This window comes from Opisthocomus hoazin, chromosome 2 (genome assembly GCF_030867145.1).
Source record: "Opisthocomus hoazin isolate bOpiHoa1 chromosome 2, bOpiHoa1.hap1, whole genome shotgun sequence".
NCBI classification, from domain to species: domain Eukaryota; kingdom Metazoa; phylum Chordata; class Aves; order Opisthocomiformes; family Opisthocomidae; genus Opisthocomus; species Opisthocomus hoazin.
In genome coordinates this window covers 26,934,270-26,954,348 of record NC_134415.1, presented here as the reverse complement: position 1 = coordinate 26,954,348, position 20,079 = coordinate 26,934,270, and the positions used below count along the sequence as shown (strand labels likewise).

The following is a 20,079-nucleotide window of genomic DNA, read 5'->3' as shown; positions in this document are numbered from 1 at the left end:
CAAATGCTCTTCAAGGAGTTAGTCAGTAGGACCACCTGGGAAATGTCCCTCAGAGACAGGGGAGCAGAACAGAGCTGGCAGATGTTTAAGGATGCTTTCCACAGAGTGCAAGAGCTGTCAGTCCCCAGGTGTAAGAAATCAGGCAAGGAAGGGAAGAGACTGGCATGGCTGAGTTGAGACCTGCTGGTCAAACTAAAGAGCAAGAAGGAACTGCACAGGCAGTGGCAGCAGGGACAGGTATCCTGGGAAGAGTTTAGGGATGCTCCCTGGTTGTGCAGGGATGGGGTCAGGAGGGCCAAGGCATGGCTGGAGCTGAATTTGTCAAGGGATGCAAAGAATAACAAGAGCAGCTGCTACAGGTGTGTCAGCCAGAAAAGCAAGGTTGAAGAAAGCATACCCTCCACCCAGATGAGCAAGAAAGGCAACTCAGTATCAATAGACAAGGAGAAGGCTGATGTACTCAGCAATTTTTTTGCCTCAGTCTTCACTGGCAACCTCTCTCCTCGCCCCTCCTGAGTTGATGGACCACAAGATGGGGGACCAGAGGGGTAAAGCCCCTCCCACTGTAAGGGAGGACCAGGTTTGTGACCATATGAGGAACCTGAACATACACAAGTCTATGAGACCTGATGAGATGCATCCCAGAGTCCTGAGGGAACTGGCTGATGTCGTTGCCAAGCCACTCTCTGTGATAAATGAAAGGTCATGGCAGTCAGGTGAAGTCCCTGGTGACTGGAAGAAGGGAATACTGTGCTGATTTTTAGAAATGGTAGAAAGGAGGACCCTGGGAGCTACCAACATGTCAGCCTCACCTCTGTGCCTGGGAAGATCATGGAACAGGTCCTCCTAGAAGCTCTGCTAAAGCACATGGAGGACAGAGAGGTGATTCAAGACAGCCAGCATGTCTTCACCAAGGGCAAGTCCTGCGTGACGAACTTAGTGGCTTTCTGTGATGGAGTGACTGCGTCAGCGGGCAAGGGAAAAGCAATAGATGTCACCTATCTGGACTTCTGTAAGGCCTTCCGCATGGTCTACTGCAACATCCTTCTCTCTAGATTAGGGGAGATATGGATTTGATGGGTGAACTGTTCAGTGAATGAGGAACTGGTTGGATGGTCGCAGCCATAGGGTAGTCGTCAATGGCTCGATGTCCAAATAGACGTTGGTGACAAGTGGTGTCCCTCAGGGGTCCGTACTAGGACTGGTGCTGTTTATTATTTTCATCAATGACATAGCAAGATCAAGTGCACCCTCAAGCAAGTTTGCAGATGACACCAAGCCGAGTGGTGCAGTTGACACAACCAAGGGACGGGATGCCATCCTGAGGGACCTGGACAAGATGGAGAGGTGGGCCTGTGTGAACCTCAAGAGGTTCAGCAAGACCAGGTGCAAGGTCCTGCACCTGGATCGGGGCAACCCCCAATATCAATACAGGCTGAGGAAAGGAGGGATTGAAAGTCCTGCTGAGAAGAACTTGTGGGTACTGATGGAAGAAAAACTGAACGTGAGCTGACAATGTGTGCTTGCAGCCCAGAAGGCCAGTCATATCCTGGGCCGCATCCTCAGCAGCGTGGCCAGCAGGTCGAGGGAGGTGATTCTGCCCCTCTGCTCCACTCTGGTGAGACCCCTCCTGGAGTCCTGCATCCAGCTCTGGAGCCCTCAGCAGAGGAGAGACATGGACCTGTTGGAGTGGGTCCAGAGGAGGCCACAAAAGTTATCTGAGGGCTGGAACACCTCTCCTATGAGGAAAGGCTGAGAGAGTTGGGGCTGTTCAGCCTGGAGAAGAGAAGGCTGCGGGGAGATCTTATTGCAGCTTTTCAGTATTAAAGGGGACCTAGAGGAAAGATGGGGACAATCTTTTTAGCAAGGCCTGTTGTTACAGCAAAAGGAGTAGTGGTTTTAAACTCAGGGAAGGTAGATTTAGACTGGATGTAAGGAAGAAATGTCTTTACCGTGAGGGTGGTGAAACACTGGCACAGGTTGCCCAGAGAGGTAGTGGAGGCCCCATTCTTAGGAACATTCAAGGCCAGGTTGGACTGGGCTCTGAGCAACCTGATCTAGTGAAAGATGTTCCTGCTCACTGCAGGGGGGTTGGGCTAGATGACCTTTAAAGGTCCCTTCCAACCCACAGCATTCTGTGATTCTATGATTTAAATGATTCAATTTTTATAATAGAATTAGCTAACCAACAATCTAATGTCTGGCTCTTGTGTCCTCTTAAAAATCTAAGTTCTCAAACCACTTGTTTGGTAGAGAATAAAAGCTCGTCTACAGTATGATGAATAAACTTACGTAGACTATTTCAGATTGCTTCAGGTGAGTTAATACATACGTTACTTGCAATGAGGTAAGCAGCAACCTTCTCTTAGAACTGTGAAAATGCTTGATACCACTATGGGTATGCTGCTAGCTAGTAGATGGGTTGTTTGTAGCTAATGCAGGTGTCCACACAATTTGCATTCAGCAGTGGTAGCAATGCAGACATATGGTGTGCCTCAGCACTGCCAAATGCCAGTACAAAGGACTAATGCTCTGCCTATGTCTCTTGTACTTGTTGCAGGTTTAGCCACACCTGTGGACTTGAAATTGAAGTTGATCCCTATTCTACAGCACATGCATCATGATGCTAGCCTGGCCTCTAGCTCCCGGCAGCTGCTTCAGCAGCTGGTAACATCGTATCCCTCTACCAAAATGGTCATTGTTACACTGCACACCTTTACTCTGCTTGCTGCTTCTTCTTTGGTTGACATTCCTAAGCAGGTAATTCTTCCTGATTCGTTCCTTCAACTTAAAGTACAAAGTACATTTAAAAAAACTCAGATCCTAGGTGACACCGAAAATAAATCGTGATGGATATGCTGTGATGGTTGCTCCTACATGCTATAGAGAAAGAACACCCTGGAAACTGCTGCTGCTTTCATATTTCTTGCCCTCCCTGGTCCCATTTCCATACAACCCCATCAAGCACAGGAACTCTTCTTTACAGATCATAATCTGTCTTTCTTTGTCAGCTGGGATTGAAATCAGCTAGGATCAGTCAACATTTAGGAAAGCAAATACCCTGACTTTTTCTGAAAACTTTTCATCTTACCTGTGGAACACAGGCGTCACTTCTCACTGCTGTATATTCTCTTGCATCGTGGGTGTGCCTTTTGCCTGCCTTGCATGCAAGCAAATGGATATTTCAATAGCATAGAGTGCATTTAAAAATCTGTTTCTTGAAGAGCAGAGGAATTTGAATCTGTTGCTGTGATTTAGGGCTATAAACAAAGCTGCAGGAAAGCAGTGATGGAAAAATACAATGTTTTTATGTTCTGATAACATACTTCGTGGATGTGATTTATATAGCAGATCTGAACACAGTGATATTTGAGATTCATCTAACTAATCCTTGTAAAGTAGTCATGAAAATCTATTTGGTTTCTTTCAATCCTGTAGAGCTAGGGAAGGCTGGTGTCTGTTACTGTTAGAGTAATAGCATTGATCTGTCTGAAATTTCTTTTTAGTAAGGTTGATTTCTGTATTTCAGAGGATGCTTTTGATACTACTGAATCTTAATCTCAGCCAACTGAGCAACATTAGAACACTTGATGTGCTTTTTTTTTTTATGGCAGTTAGCATGGTGCTTTAGGCTGTATTTCTGCAGTGCAACAGCCAGTGCTGCTGACAAGTGCTGTAGCCAGGGTGGGGATGGAGAGCAAAACCACGGCCAGTGTGTTCTTGCTTTCTCACACATGCTGGCTATTCCGTATCTGTAAGCTTGCAGGAGGTGAAGACAGCCAAGGACACGCAGTTAAGTGTCACTTCATTTGATATAAGCGCTGCAGAAGGGCTGGCTAGGGGTTGTTTTTGTTTGGTTGGTTTAGGGGTTGTTTTTCGCAACTACTGAGACACACAAAGTATGCCTCTGTTGCTATCTGTTAACTGCAGATCATGCGGAGACCTGAATTAGCATCAAATGCCCAGAATACTTGTTAGTAGCAGAATCACAACAGTATAAGGTGTTTACTGAGCTTCTCAGGGATGGTTTATGGTATTTCTGTGAGTGTCAGAACAGGTGTCAAGGCTTCTCGGGTATGCAGGATGATGCAGAGGAGGGTGCATGAACAAGGAGAACAGGGTGGTAGAAATAGGCTGTCGGACAGTTTTAGCTTGCTGTGGCATGACAGCCTAAATAGGGGCTTTTCCATGTGGCAAGCAATCAAGTGGATAAGGCAAGTTCATTTTGGCTGAGTATGCGCAAAATTTCATCACAAATACTTTTGAAAAGATTTCCTTCTAGTAGCATCTCTCTTGAACAATGAATTTACTTCGTTGCAGATCCAGCTGTTGTTGCAGTACTTGAAGATTGACCCCAGGAAGGCTGTGAAGAGGCTTGCAATCCAAGATTTAAAGTTGTTGGCCAGCAAGACACCACATACATGGAGCAGAGAAAACATTCAGGTTTACACATTTTGAAGCTACATTTTATGATGAAACTTTGCAGTTAGTTGTAGAATTCTTTCCAGAAGAACAATTCGGGAGGTAAAGGAAGGAAGAACATAATTTCCATATCCTGAAGTTAGGTTACTCTGCCAAGCAGGGTAGCTAAATGATAATGAATGATTCATAGAATATCTTGAGTTGCACAAGTTGACCCACAAGGATCAAAGTTGATGTATTGTAACTGAAGAAAGGCAAGTGTCATGTAGTAGGCCTTTTTACAGTAAGGAAATAACTTTTCGATCTGACAAACTCATCTAAGATAAACATGAGCTGAATCTTAATCTTATGATACTGAATACATATTGATGCTAAGACAGAGTCTCTCTGGGATTTGTCAAAGCACGTCATCTAGCAAGGTGTACTTGAAAGGACAAATGTAATTTTTGCTTCATTTCTTAGGATTAATAACTCATTTTCAGTAGTACCCTTGACTCCTGTTGTATGAACGAGACTCGAAGTTGTTTATAGTTCTTCTGTGTTATTTGGAGACACGGCTGTTTTATTGTAAATTGTATTGCTGCTTTCTCTCAATTGCAGCTGCATATGAGCTTTTTTTTCCACTTGTTTTTTCCCCTTTTCTGGTAAAAATTACTATAGAAAATAACTTCAGATTAGATTAATGGGAAAGTAAATATGTCGAGAACTTATTGGGGAAGGCTTATAGCTCTACTTTTCTGGGTCTTTTTGCATTGTTTTTACTACTCTTGGAAGCTACTTTTGCTACATGCTGCTGAAGCATAGTGCAACTGGGAGGAAAAACCGTGCAGATTTTTTATAATAATCATGTGAGAAATAAAACATGATTTGTCTCCAGTTCTTTGATAAGATGCTCTGGAGTGTGCAGAGGTTTTTGTTTTAGTGAACTGTTTTATTCTTCATAATGGATGAATACTAGAAATTTATTTCCTTTTAGGAATTTTAAGGAATTGCTTTAACAGTTTATGGATTATTTGTAGTCAAAATGCTACTTTATACCGTATGGCTGATTGGTAGTTATCTCAATACAAATGAGAGACATTGATAACGTAGCTTTCATCATCATGTAGTGTCTTAAAGCAGGTGTCCTGATGGTTGAAATGCATAGGTAAAAGTTCCATTGATGTCGGTACTAAACCAGTGACTGGGTTAGAACAAAGTTAATTTGATGAAGTTTATTAATGTTTGCTGAATGGCATACAGAAGTAATGAGAGTTTTTCTGACTTCTGAAATAGAAAGTCAACATTGTGAGTTGGGCAACTCTTTTCCATAAACGACTTTGTAATGTTTATACAACAGGGACTGGAACTGACCCTCCTGTTCTCATGGCAAAACCTGCTTCTTGTATGTTTTTACCAACAAGAGTTTCAGCAGTGTGAACTTCTTCAGCATTTTGTGTCTGTTTGTGTAGGTCAGGTGAGAGGCTTGGTCTCTGAATTGTGGAGACTTCACTGATTTGTAGACATCAGCTCCAGAAGCTGTAGATACTTAGAGCAATCCTTCCGCTGACTGCGAAGGTAACAAGCAGTCTGCAGTCCATCTTGGTAATTCTTCTGTGCCCTTGGCATTCTTCATCGTTACCATTTCGAATACATTCTTTGCATGGTGATCTAATCGCACTGGAGTAAAACATCAGTGTCTTGGGAAATATTTGGGTTGGAAATGTGTCTGGATCATTCTATTGTCTGTCTGTTGATGCCTTACTGTTCATTGGGTTAGAAAAAGACTATGCTGGTACAAATTGCAAACTGATTTAGAATTTAACCCTTACACCATACAAGAGCATACATATAACTGATAAGAACAGCATTATGGGGTTTTTTTGTTCTGTGGAACTAATTCTGTGTTGTTGTTTTTCTTTATTCAGTTACTGGATGTTATCATTCAGCTTTGGCAATCTGAGGTGGAATATACTTATATTTTCCATTTGTGTCTCATATTGCTTTCTCTCATGTTGACTAAAAAAGCCTCTAAAACCAATGAATGACCAAATTGTGGACAGTGTTGGCATAATGAATCTGAGAACAATGTGAATTTTAAGAGTTATTCCAATCTAGGTGTCATAAGGTATGAGGAGATCTGGCAAAAGGCACAAAAGTATGACAGCAGCTCTACTATAAATGAGTTATAAAAATGAAATATGCTTTAAGCTGTTTATCAAGAAAATTTAAATGTGTTCTGTTGGACACCAGGACTGTTAAAGGAAATGACACTTGAAACTTAGCTCTGCAGAGATGTATACTTACATAAAACCCTGCAGATTGTTATAAAGCAAAATATTCAGTATGGCTCTAAGACTGGAGAACTGTTTTAAAATCTTCTGTAATATTTGATGAATGAAACATGATAACATTTTTGTCACTGATTTTTAGTTAATAAGTGACTTACAATTGGTGTTTCCCTAGCATGAGACCCACTGTCACTTTTCTGCAAGTCACATCCTCAGTCTACTAAAACAGATGCATCAGGACATGACTTTTAACTTTTTATTTCAGTACAATATGTTCTGTGGAAAAAATCTTGACTCTCAAAACTTTTCACAGACAAGTGCAACTAAACATTGAATACAGTTAGCTCATGGGACTTCCTTCCCTCTGTATCTTTTCTTCTGCTGATCTTTAGGCACTCTGTGAATCTGCTCTTCACACTCCTTATGACAGCTTGAAACTGGGCATGCTATCTGTTCTTTCTACGTTATCAGGGACCATTGCCATTAAACAGTACTTCAGCAGTGCTCCAGGTAAGAGAACTAGATTAGGTGATTATCTTTGGCATTTCTAATGGATTGGCTATCTACTCATAATCAGTTTCATCTAAACACTTTATAGCATATTCTTAAATTATTTTTGAATTTCAGAACACTAGCTGAGAGTCAGACTGTTCGTCATATGTAAACTTCAAGTGAGATACTGTATAGCCATGAGTAACCATAGTCTAATATTTTGTTCTGTGGGTAATATGCTGTATGAAAGGGGTATTTTACCTTTGGGTCTTCAAGTTTTCTCCATAAAATGAAGAAATGTAATGCCTCTCAAAAGGCTGACCTGAATTCTGCTTAAGGTGCTTTGAAACCATGGATTTGCGTAGTTTTTGAGTAGCATGGAGACTTAATGGTGTGAGAGTGGGCTGGCGTGTTGCTGTGGCACAGTGAAGCTATGCCACCCTTCTAGGAATGACCTGCTTCAGTGCCAGGTGAACCTTTCTGGCTTGTGACTATATTCTGGAGAAACAGAGTAGACATTTTAAAGTGATTCAAGGTATCTTGTTCTTAAAATGGTGCTCATACTGTTTTCTTTCTGCTTCTTGAAAGCCAGACTGCCCTAATGAGTAGTATGATCCCAACTACACGGACTGCAGAAATGGAGAAAAAGAATACATCCTCTTCAGTCGTTCTGGCATGTCTTAATAATTGATGTGCTAACTAGCTTTTATTAATCAGATATAATATTTCTTAAGGCAGTATTTCTCGGAGTCCCTGAAACATCATCCTTTTGACCCAAATACTCTTTCTCATGTATGTCTAACTTGTGTAGTGTTCAGGAATGGGGAGAGAGAGAAAGATGTGTTTTCATTCTATCCTTGAAACAGGTAAAAAAAAATTAATCCTAAGTCAATATAGTTTTTTGCAGAAATGTACTTGAAAAGATCTGTGGTATTATAATTATGGACTGTGCTGTTTTATATACTGTTTGCCTTCTCTTTATTTAGGAACAGCAGCTACAACTGTGAGATCATTTGATTTAGTAAAACTGGCACAGGAGTGCTGTTACCATAATAACCGTGGCATTGCAGCTCATGGTGTGAGAATTCTGACTAATATATCAGCCTCTTGTCAGGAAAAAGGTAAGTGAAAGCAAGGACAATGAAATGTGTGTTTACATTCAGGCGTATGCACTTACCACGTATTGCTGGTCTTGTCTGTGGACCTGTCTGTAGATGTCTGATCCTTCATGCCATTTAGGGAGAATGGGAACTATAATCTAGTAGAAAATATCCTGTATGATTTTTATGAATGATTGGGAAGATTTCATCTTTGTTTAATTTAGAAAAAATTACTGGGCACAGCAGAACTTGTGATAAATAAATGCTTGTCTTACCTTTGCTGTAAGATTTATGAATTGTTTGTCAGCCTTTGAAAATTCTTTGCACAAAGTCCATTGCAGAAGAGTAACGGGGCATTTAGAAGTCTTAGTACAGAGATTTATGCATGCTCTACAAATGTGACAGTTGGTGTGACTGCTGAATAGTTATCCGAGATGTGGAATGGCAGAATTGTTTCTAATCAAAATAAGGTAAGGCAGAATGTTAGGAAGGTACTTATCTGTCATGACTGTAACACCAGTGCAGACATTACACTGATTATGGTCAGAAAACATAACAGGGAACGAACTTACTCTTTTTCTTTTCTTAGATCTTCTGCCTTTGGAGCAAGATGCAGTTTTTGGCTTAGAAGCTCTTCTTGTTCTTTGTAGTCTGGATGACAGTCCAGGAGCTCAGACAACCTTGAAGGTAACGTTACTGTTGTATTCCCCTGGCGCAGCTGAAAGTTATAGTAATAGCTTGTATACCAGAAAGGCTAGTGTGCACCAGATACTTTCTGGTGGAAGCATAACATACTGGAAGGAAATGAAGATTTTTCTGTGTCTTGCCGGTAATCAAGAGTTCAGAGTGGTGTGAGAAAGAAGATTATAATTTCTTGAATGTGTGATATGTTTTTGTACTGTGAGCTCAGGGCTCTTGAAAAATCTCATCTTTTGTAGAGTACATGGTTCTGAAAATACTGAATATTCTGTATTTCTGCAATCATACTTCCACATACGTGTGTCTGGCTCTTTCAGTTTTAAGTAGACATTGCGTTTATTGTACCTGTTGATTGTGTGAATTGCAGATCACGTTAACTTGTATGGTGAAGCTGGTCAAATGCCGCCCTCACCTGAGCCAGTCAGTAGTTGAATCCCTGCTGACCCAGTTGCACAGTGCCCAGGACGCTGCTCGGATTCTCATGTGCCACTGTTTAGCAGCTATAGCGATGCAGCTGCCTGTCTTAGCAGATGGGATGCTGGGAGACCTAATGGACCTCTATAAATTAATTGGACGATCTGCCACAGATAAGAAACAGGAACTCTTGGTAAGACCTTCTTCTGGTGAAATAGCCCTTGATGGATAAAGTCTATATAAACTACTGTGGATGGTTTTTATTTAAAAAGGCAGCTAAGACATTTGTTATGTCCAAGTCCAGGTGCCAGTCTATAGCCACTGTTTTCAGTTTTGCCTGAACTTTTCACTACGTATGTCAGTGTTCAGCGTTGAAATATCTCGTAGATGGAGCTGAACTAAGCAGTGTATTCCATTAGATTTTCCAGCAGATGGCACTGCGTAGACAAACCGAGCTATTGAAGTTATTGGGGTATATGTAAAATAATGGTTACAGAAAAACAAAACGGCGGTTAGCCAAATTTATGTATGGTACTGTGACGCATATGACTGTTAATGTACTGCAAGAGATAAAAATGCTTTTATCCTATCTATTTGGAAATAAATTTGAATTTAAGAAAGAAATTACAAGCTTCCTATTAATTTGTTTGGAGTATTCGAAATATCTCAGTTAAAAGTCACAGTAAAGATACTTTAAAAGAAAGTGACTTTCATCTAGTAGAAATATTTGGGTTGCCATAACTCCTTGAAAAATATATGACTGAGAAGTTCACTAGTTGAAAGATATATGTAATCTTCTATGTAGTTTTGAGTCCAAAATCAAGGAGTTTCTGGTAGTTTAGGGAACAGAACTGGCTTTTTTTCTTGATTGTTTTAGTTCCTGGAATATAATCTTCTTTGCCCCTCGACTCTTCATTAGGTTTCTCTCGCCACAGTGATATTTGTTTCCAGTCAGAAAGCTTTATCTTCAGAGATCAAAACTGTTATCAAACAGCAGCTTGAGAATTCCTCCAATGGATGGACAGCCTACAGGATAGCCAGGCAGGCTTCCAGAATGGTAAGTGAAAATACCTGGAGAAAAATGATTTGGTGTGGTTGGAAGGATGCTAGTGACTTCTTTGAACTGAAGAAAGTAAGTAAGCAAAATGGTAGGACACGGAAGGAGGAAATGAATAGAGGGGAAAAAAAAAAAATAATTCCCTCTTAATTCCGTGGAATGCTGATTCAGATATATGCCATTTAGGGCAGTCATCCCATCAGGGTGGTTTTTCAGTTGTCTTTTTTGAAGTATCTGAGAAGGAAGAAAGCAGTAAACTGATACTTTCTTGAGCACATACCTAATCTGTATTGTCTAGCTGTTCTTTAGAAGATGGTATAGGCCATCCTGATGTGTGCTTTCTTCTACAAAGAAAGGAAGAAAAAGATACTGTTTCCTGTTTACCTTCAGTAAAGGTTAGAATTAGGTAGAAGCCCTAGTACGAGATGCTGAGGTGAAAGTAAATTTCAATATTTGTTTCCCATCTTGTTGAATTATATTGTGTAGATAAGTACTATACTTGACACAGGCTGATATTTCTGTAAAATAAGCATTTGTGCTTTTATTTATTGTTAGGATTGTCGTGATCAAATTATTGGAAGAAGTTTCACTATTTCTATTTTTAAAGTAAGCGTAGCTCTGGAGATGTTACTGTTCTCTTATTTGTATCTGTTTCGTAGAAACCCACATCCTTCTTTCATGTCCCCTCTTAGAAACATTCTTGTCATTACAGGGCAACCATGATATGGCCAGAGAACTGTATCAAAGCCTGCTGACTCAAGTGGCTTCAGAACACTTCTACTTCTGGCTGAACAGCTTGAAGGAGTTCTCCCATGCAGAACAGTGTCTGACAGGTTTGCAGGAGGACAACTACAGCTCAGCACTTTCTTGCATCGCTGAAGCTTTAAAATCCTATCACAAAGGAATAGCATCACTGACGGTTAGCACAGATCTTCTGCTTTAATGATAATGTTTCTGTGTACTGCAGCAGATCTGTTTGGTTTCTGTTCTTAAGCCTCTGAAAATTTTTTAGAGATGTCTGACATCTGCCAGACTCTTTTTGAGAGGACTGCAGGGAATAGCCAGTTGTAACACACTGTGTCTTCAGAGAGAAGATCCTGTAGCTCAGCTAAGTGTGATTAGCTAGATTTCTCTTTTTTCTTTTCTTTTCCCCCTCCTTGCTTCCTGCCTTTATCAAATCATATGATATGTAACAGATCTTTGTTAAAATTACAGTACTTAAAAATTTTCCACTCCTTGTCTTGGCTGAATAAAGGCTGTTGTGATAGTCAAGCCTGGGGATTTGTCTGAATTGGCTGCTATCTTCTCGAGATAAGCAGAAGGATTTAATTGTCTTCCTCCTGCTGAGTTCATGTGTTTTATTTGACAATGTGATCCTATGGAATCCTAACAAGGCAACACCAATTTAGTAAGAAGAGAGAGGACAATTCAGTCTCATCAAATCTGCAGAATTCAGGTGGTACCTGCTATTATGCAAATACTTTCTGCTTCTCTGAAGTGGTGAAAATGGAAAGAAGCTGCGTATGTGATGTCTGTGAATTTAAACGGAAAGAGCATTAATGAGTATGGACCTTCAGTTCTCACTGCGAAGCTGCTTCTTAACAAAAGATGATCCAGCTTTACACAACATTTTTCTTCATGGAAACAGAAATGTGAAAGAATCTTTACATACAGTTGTCTGTATGTCTCTTGGATGAAGCTGCCTTTTTTTTTAGTAACTGGAACTGTCAGTGTCATGACAATTCAGGTATTAGTGTTTATTAAAGTTCACATATTACAGTTTATTAAAACTGTTCCTGAATAAGCAGGAAGGATGTAAATTTTACACCTTTGTCCTCTGAGAGAAAGCTCCATTGTTCCTGAAGTATTTGTCTTTAACTTGTTGGCTGAGTGAATAATGAATTAAAAACCTTATTTCAAGATTTCTCCAATGTCTAGAAGACATTGAGGGGGGACCTCATCTAATTGCATGTTAATATTTAATACAGGCAGGACAATAATCTGCTTAAATAGGTCATTCTGTGGTTCAGTAATTTAATTAGCCTTTCCCTAGAGTTTGAGCTTTTTCTGTTGAAGGATTCTTGTCCTCATCTTCTCTGCTGACTTCACTTTCTGCGTGTTGCACATAGGCATTGCACCCAGAAAAGCACGCACTTGTGTGTTGTTGTGGTCCGGAGAGGTACGGGTTTTGGAGGGCTAGAGAAGAGGAAATCAGGTTTTATTGCTGGCTGTTGCTGTCTTGTTGCATCACTGCACAGATTCCTAACCATGCTTGAGTGTATCGGCTGTAAAAGGAGCTGCTCACTGCTTGCATCTACAGAACTCAGAGTCTCAAAGGGGAGCAAAGTGCCATAAACTGCATGTGATAGTCTTCCTGATGAAGGCTTTTGCTGTCTATTCCCTCCACTTTAAGCTTTACTGTTGCTGCTGTTTCAGTGTAGAGCGTGACTCGGCACTGTTGGTGCCGCAGACCATTAGTGCGCGTGATGAACCCTGTGTAGCTGTCCACTTTGTAGCTGAAGACGCTTACGGTAAATCTGTTGCAGATGTTCAGTCAGCCCAGTTTAGCAACGATGAAATATTCAGACAGTGTCTGATTTTGTCAGAAAATTTCTCAATTCCTTCTTGATATACATGCAACTGTCTGTCTTTCTTGCATTGCTGTATGCAAAATGTTCCTTTGTGTGAGTTAGTCCACTTTGAGGAAGAAAGTCCTGTTACTTCATGGGTTGGGGAGGGCAGAGACTTGTCGTGGAGCCACAGTCCCCGCCTCTCTTGCTACATACTTGATTGTGCAGTTAGCAAAGGTTTTGAGTAGGACCTGCTCTTGCACAGAACATGCGTGTCATTGGAAGCATTGTGCTTATTTTTCACTGCTGGTAAGCTGGAGAAGATACAGCACTTGAACAAAGCACTAATATAACCATTGATTAAGTAGCACTAACTCCAAATATGTTGATAACGCGTGGTGGTGTTTGAAGAACTTGACTGAGCCAAAGAACTTTTTCTGTCGTTTTCAGAAGAGCTGTAACTCATTTATTGCCCATGGCTATATGGGTAGTAGATAAGGTAAATTGCAATATTAATGACACAAGCTTGTATTTCCATTTACAAGAATTAAGTCCAACTTGTGCTACTAAAAATGTCTGGATTTTCTGATATAAGCAGTGGTACTTTACTCTCTATAAAAGCATGTAGTCTCTGTAGAGCAATTACAGTGCTGTGAGATTTCTTCCACAGAGGGTTTTCTGAAACCACCCTTGCAGAATAAACTGAACAATTTCCATTCAAGAGGGATTTTCTTATGCCCTTGGAGATGGGAGAACGAAGTGGTAGATAAGAGGGGCTGAATGGCCCAAGTGATAAAATAGTCTTATTTCTTTAATGAAATCTAGTTCAGTATTTTAAAGTGGTTGCAGTTGGCTGATATTTCCTCATTTTTGTCAATAGTGAGCCAGTTCTCAGATGACGTGATGTTTTCTGAGAAACTAGTTTGCTGCTTTCCTGCCAGCAAAGAAATAGTTCTTAGTGAAGTTTTGGGGTGCGTTATAACTTCTTGCTTACAGAAGTGACCTTTTCTGTTGAGGAATAAGAAGTACTGGGGAAGACATGCATGAGTTTAACATACATCCGTTCTCTGAGTAAGAGAAGGTCCCAGTGATTTGTTTTGCTGATGCCTTTTTTCCTTCTAAAGAAAAAAAGTGTACTTTTCTCAAGATCCAACAGTTTAAGAAAAAGAAGTAGTGGATTTTGGGGTTACCTAGTATCAAATCTTGAGTGCTGCAATTTAAGCCCTCCTGGGTGTTCTAAACCGTCGCAGGTGCTTCTACAAGTCAGATAAGCTCTTGGGGAGCTAAGTTTCACAGAACTGTATTTTCTAAATAATAGCAGCATGTCTGCCCTCCTGGAGTTGTCATTTACTGTTCGTAGTTGTCACTGAACTGTCTCTGCCTTCATCAAATGCAAGGTTCAGTACCTTTGTAATGTTCCTGTCCATTTCGCGGTTGTGAAAAAGACCAAAGGTTATCACCCCTTCCTCTTGCTGCAGGTAACTTTAGCTACTTCTTTCTCTTTTGGCTGATGCAGAGAATCATTTTTTCAGTCCTTCATGTTTGTTTGCTTTCCAATTCATTGTGTGCTGTCTTATGGTAAGGACTGTCTGGACTAATGTCATTTGAAGCCTAATGGCTTGGCTGTGGAAAAAGAGCCAATAGATGCCCTGATAGCATTGTAACAGCTTAAGTCACGTTTGTTACAAGGGTGATACACTTGCAATACAGCTTAGTAATTACCTAACTTCTGTGTTGTTTATATTCAGTATGACTTAAATTGAGCAAATTTGTTAAATGTAGTTTTTTTAAAAAAAAAAGCAGCTTTTAGAACTGAGCTGAAGGGTTCAATTGTCTGAGACGGTTCAGTGACATTACAAAGTTATTTTATCGTGTTTGCCTTTGACCTAGATTGCCAGCATTCCTATTACTGTGTTTCAGGCTGCTAGTACGCCACTTAATCCTCTGAGTTTTCAATGCGGATTTGTGAAACTGAGGATTGACCTGCTGCAAGCTTTTTCTCAACTTATTTGTACCTGCAACAGCTTAAAAACAAGTCCACCACCAGCTATTGCCACAACGATTGCTATGACGTCAGGAAATGATCTCCAAAGGTGTGGACGCATCTCTAATCAGGCATGTGTTGTTGTTCCACTCTTGCGCAGTTACGTTTATGACTCTGGTATGAATTTTACATCCCAGCAAACATATCTGATGAAAGAAATGAAAAGTGGTAGTGATGAGTTTTGCTAAATAGTGGGCCTTGAGTTTTGCCTGTGGCTATAAAAATGTCTGCCTGTAGCAGGCCATATTTTGAAGTTAGGCATGTACGTGTGTTTTCTCATACATTCGTGTGCATGCACAGCTTCCAAGGATATGCATGTAGTAAGCCAGTCAGTATGCTCTAAACTTGCAGCAAGACCTTTCACACCTTGTCTTGAAACATCTCGGATACTATGATTACACTAAGCAAGAACATATACTTTGGGATTGTACTGCAACTCCTTTTGGTGAGTGTTGGCAACTGACTTGATACTGTACAGAACAACAAGACAGTCTGCTTCTAGAATGCGTGTATTCTGCAAGGAGGAGTCAGTGGATAGTCTTTCAAAGACAGAGCAGTTTGATTTACCAGTAGAGAATGGGGGACATGGTTGGTGGGGGCGTTTTGTTTTGCTTTATTTTTAACCCTGATGTGTTACAGGAAAAACATCTGTTTAACATGTAGATAATAGTCTGGATAATAGTCTGTAAATTTGGTGATTTTTTTTTTTTTTTAATCTGTATGAAGAAGCAAGAACTTTATATATTTTGCCAGGGTATGTTTTCTTATTCCTTCACTGCAGTATGTTATAGTGTAGTGGTTTTCTGAATGTGTGGGGTTTGGTTTGTTTTGCTTTTATTTTTTCACTAGTAATGTTGTCTCTGTAGATGAAACACTCAATGGAGGAATTCCGGAATCTGGCTACACGGTATGGAGATCTGTATCAGTCATCTTTTGATGCAGACTCGGCAACTCTAAGGAATGTAGAACTGTATCCTTTTAAAGTCATAGAATTTGTCCACTTCCCTGCTCACGTGGACAGCGTGAAGCTTAACAATCCTCTTTTCTGTGAAGACTGACACAAAGTCATTTTGAAGCAGTTAGTAACATAAAAATCGCGTACCAATTGCTTAAATGTATTTGGAAGTAAACATTTCCATACTATGGTTTGGAACGTTTTCATGAACAAGTTATGACACAAAAATTGCAACAGTATAGAACTTGGGATTTTCATAGTTCTTGCTCTGTGTTTACGAAAGGAGTAATGACTGCAGGATTTCTTTATAAAAGCTAGAGAAATAAGGATAAGTGCCAGTAAATGTACCACATTTCTTGTTTTAAGTGCCAACTTTGTAAGTCTTAACTCATTAGTATTAATACCAGACAGCAGCAGAGCTGCCTGTTGATTTCACATGCGATAGAAGCTCTGATTTTGGATCCAGAATCTGCAAGGTAGGCTTGATAGTTAACTTTCTACTCCTTTGCTATTTATTTGTAAATCCTTGGGGCTTTAAGCCTAGGAATTCAAAGAATGTTCAGAAAGTTTCTCAGTAGACCCTTCTAATTGCACTCTGGACAGGCTTGAGGACCTGTTGCTGCTGTGCTATACCTGGCAGGCTAGGGACTGTTTTTTGAGTTCTGCATTTTATACTGATTTTGCTCTGGAGTGCTGTATTGGAGTTCAATATAGACTTGCATTAAAATAAAAAACAACCTTTAATCTCTTCTTTAGCCACCTATTTTAACTGGTGTCATTCTGTGTTAGCTCCCATACTTACTGTTTGCACCTGTAAGCATACATTAGTTTCCTTCAGAGTCCTGAAAATATATGCATTAAGTGAGTTTAAACTGCTAACGTAAATCCATCATCTCTGGCCCTTTGTTAACAGTGAACTTATACCCAATAGAAAAATCATGTTGAAGTATGTATGAATTTGAATTACTTTTTAAAACTCCCTGGCTGAGATTAAGCGGAACACAATGTGGATAAACATCTTTTTAAATGTGTGATTTTATAACTGAAAATAAAAGTGAACATCCTAAGTGACCGTCCTATTCATCATACATTAAGCATTGCTTAGAAGATGTATTAATCATACTTGTAAAAAGTCTGAAGCTGTGGACTTCAAATTGTTAGATGTCTATGAGATGGAATTGTATTCAAAGCATGAGATCATAAACTTCCAGATTTAGTCTTAACTCTAACTGGCATTCTCACTTTTCCTTGAGTTGTGAGACTTTAAAAAAAAAAAAACATAGGCACTGCAGGCTTATATGAAAGCCAGGGGAATTAACCATGCTGAGTCTGTTAGACCTGTAACTGCTTCAAGTGAGAGAGGGTGGAGACAGAAAATGGTGGGTAAGCTGTGGTTAAGAAGGGGTTTCAAAGTAAAGGGCAAAAGTGGAAAAATAATAAACGATCAGAGTAAAAAGCTCGAAAGATACAGTTACTGCTTAATGGATTTCAAGTTGTAACAGAGGATAGTCTTGTTGGGCCTGTCTGGGGGTGAGCCTCCCAGATGCTGCTGAGGAAAGTATGTCAGACATGATGAAAAGTTTGTTTTTTGAAGTTTCCAGGAATATAGCTCAAATGGAACAGCACTTGTTGAAAGTGAATATGAAAGAAGAATGATGTCTGTATTTAATCATGTACTGGAAGAAGTGGAATCTCTCAACAGGAAGTATGCTCCTGTGTCTTACTTGGCAAGTAACAGTTTTAAATGTATATTCTGTAGACAAAGGTTCCAAAAACTCGGCAACTCCATATATCTGTTGTGGTCAAGAACCTGAATTAACATAACCTCTTACTGGCACGAATGGTCTCTACAAAGACTCAGTACTTCCAAAATACTTCAAAAAAGGCTTTGCTAAGACATCTATAATGTTACTGGTCTGATTTAAAAATAATGTTTTAAAACTTCTGATGCTAAGCATGTAGTAGATGCTGATAAGACATCTGAAAGTAGTATCGACTCTTTGTCAGATCTCTCACCACACTCACATTCAAATGCTGAAGCGCTTCTCTTTGTTCATGCTGTTGACATGAAGGAATTCTTCCCCTGCCGCATACAGTGCTGGAGGGTCCAGCACTAGCCTGATGTCAGTCGCTGAGCTGTTGGCAGTTAATACTGCTTTTGTGAGTATAGTGTTTCTTTTATCGATGCAGGTCATCAGAGAACACAATGTAAAGTGTGCTGAATGCAAACAGTGAGCTGATAACATACTCCTTCACAGGGCTAGTATGGTTTTGTCTTTTACTGTTAGTAAACATCATAAATGTTGACATGGCTGGCATCTATTTGCCTTGTTTCTAAACTCAGCAGTCCATACCGATTCCAAGTAGAATAAAACAATGAGTTGTGTAAAACGTAGCAAAGGTAAGCCCTGTGACTGTAGTTGTCACTGGCTCCGTACCAGGGCAGCTCGGTGACTTCAGTAGCACTGGCTTGGCTCATCCCAGCCAGAAGGATGGTGTAATGCAGTGGGGAAAGGAAGAGTAGACAAGAGGCTTAAAACTTAATTATTGCACCACATGAAGTTGTGGTAGATGCCAGTCTTGTTTGCTTGGAGGGGAACTGTTGTGTATTTGAGAGCTTGTGCATGAGTTTCAACCAGATCCTGCTCTACTGACTCTTATTTTTTTCACAATTGTTTTCTCTCTGTTTCTTACAGCACACAGCTTGTTTGTGCAATGCTGTCATTGCGTTGTTGAAGGTACCCCTTTCATTTCAAAGGTACTTTTTTCAAAAGCTGCAGTCTACAAGTATTAAGGTAAGTACTTCTCAAATCTGGCCTAAATTTCTCTTTATAGAGTCTTTACTTCATGAGAAAAGCCTTACTGAAGGCACAAGGCTTCAACATTTTTGGTAAAGATACTTAATTGCAAGTAGCACCTGGGCTTGTCTGTTAGGAATAACTTGAAGAATATGTACAGATGATCCTTAAGAACCCCTAGGCTGTGACTTTTTGATTGCAAAGCCTTAAAGATAAAATCTAGCTGGAATTTTTATTGATTCTGAGTCTGCAAAGCTAAATAACGTTCTAGTGCTGGGAAGGCAACTTTTATAATTTTGTAATGTTTTTCCTTTTAAAAAGCAACATTTACTTTCTTGGAAGAGAATTGTAGTATTTATCAGCTGACTGAGTAAGAATGGCTGTATGTGAGCTTCAGTGGTCATACTTTTTTTTACTCAAGTACTCCTTTTTTCTGCAAAAAGTGAAAGCCTTAAGATTTTTAATATTTACTCTTTTTGTGTTGTATTAATTTTTTCAGCTTAGTATACTTACCTGTGGCTGTTTTGTAGATTTTTTCCGCTTCTTTTGAAGAAAGAAGTGCAGTTAATGAAACCGATACAAAGACTACATGTGATATTGCTGATGATGCTTGTTAATTACTGTAGTAATGAGTCTCAGATATAACTTCTGTGTTTCTGTTTGCTGGTTTCCCTACCAAACCCCTCCACAGAAATTTTTCTTTAAGAAGGTGTTCTGTTTCATCCTTGAATTGTGTTTGCTTTTCTGGAGTCATAAAATTGCATTTTTGTCTGTTTTCTTGTGTTTCAGCTTGCTCTATCCCCATCTCCGAGGAACCCAGCAGAACCTATTGCAGTACAGAACAATCAGCAATTGGCCCTAAAGGTGGAAGGAGTGGTTCAGCATGGATCTAAACCAGGCCTTTTCCGTAAAATCCAATCGGTCTGTCTAAACGTCTCTTCAGTGTTGCAGGGCAAATCTGGACAGGACTATAAGGTATGAACAGAATAGAGCTACGAGGAGTCTTAAGCTTTCTTGCTGCATTTTCCTGCTCTCTTACATGGCTCTGGTTAGCAGAATTTTCAGGTTGAAAAGAATGGGTTCTTCCGTAATCCTCTCACTCTTCCAGTTGATATGCAAGCACTGGTGGGAGCCAGGCATAGCGCATGGAAGGGATCTGGGATTTTTAAGTCTGCTATGTGCTGATACCTTTTCAGTAACAGCTTTTTTTCCAGACCAAAGAGACTCTGTGGTGCTCAGAACAAGTCATTAGGAATCT

At 40.0% G+C, this 20,079-nt stretch overlaps 1 protein-coding gene across 3 annotated transcripts in view; it reads left to right on the top strand.

Annotated features, from left to right (window-relative positions):
- Nucleotides 1-20,079, top strand: part of INTS7 (integrator complex subunit 7) — a 44,274-nt gene that overhangs the window by 4,341 nt on the left and 19,854 nt on the right. For all 3 annotated transcript variants that reach the window (XM_075412945.1, XM_075412946.1, XM_075412943.1), the window contains exons 6-19: nucleotides 2,561-2,760; nucleotides 4,321-4,443; nucleotides 7,085-7,202; nucleotides 8,171-8,305; nucleotides 8,874-8,971; nucleotides 9,351-9,590; nucleotides 10,317-10,454; nucleotides 11,167-11,373; nucleotides 14,945-15,139; nucleotides 15,935-16,038; nucleotides 16,431-16,499; nucleotides 17,618-17,750; nucleotides 18,720-18,818; nucleotides 19,611-19,796. In XM_075412945.1, coding sequence (XP_075269060.1) covers nucleotides 2,561-2,760; nucleotides 4,321-4,443; nucleotides 7,085-7,202; nucleotides 8,171-8,305; nucleotides 8,874-8,971; nucleotides 9,351-9,590; nucleotides 10,317-10,454; nucleotides 11,167-11,373; nucleotides 14,945-15,139; nucleotides 15,935-16,038; nucleotides 16,431-16,499; nucleotides 17,618-17,750; nucleotides 18,720-18,818; nucleotides 19,611-19,796 — 2,045 coding nt within the window. The remainder of the gene's footprint in view (nucleotides 1-2,560; nucleotides 2,761-4,320; nucleotides 4,444-7,084; nucleotides 7,203-8,170; nucleotides 8,306-8,873; nucleotides 8,972-9,350; nucleotides 9,591-10,316; nucleotides 10,455-11,166; nucleotides 11,374-14,944; nucleotides 15,140-15,934; nucleotides 16,039-16,430; nucleotides 16,500-17,617; nucleotides 17,751-18,719; nucleotides 18,819-19,610; nucleotides 19,797-20,079) is intronic.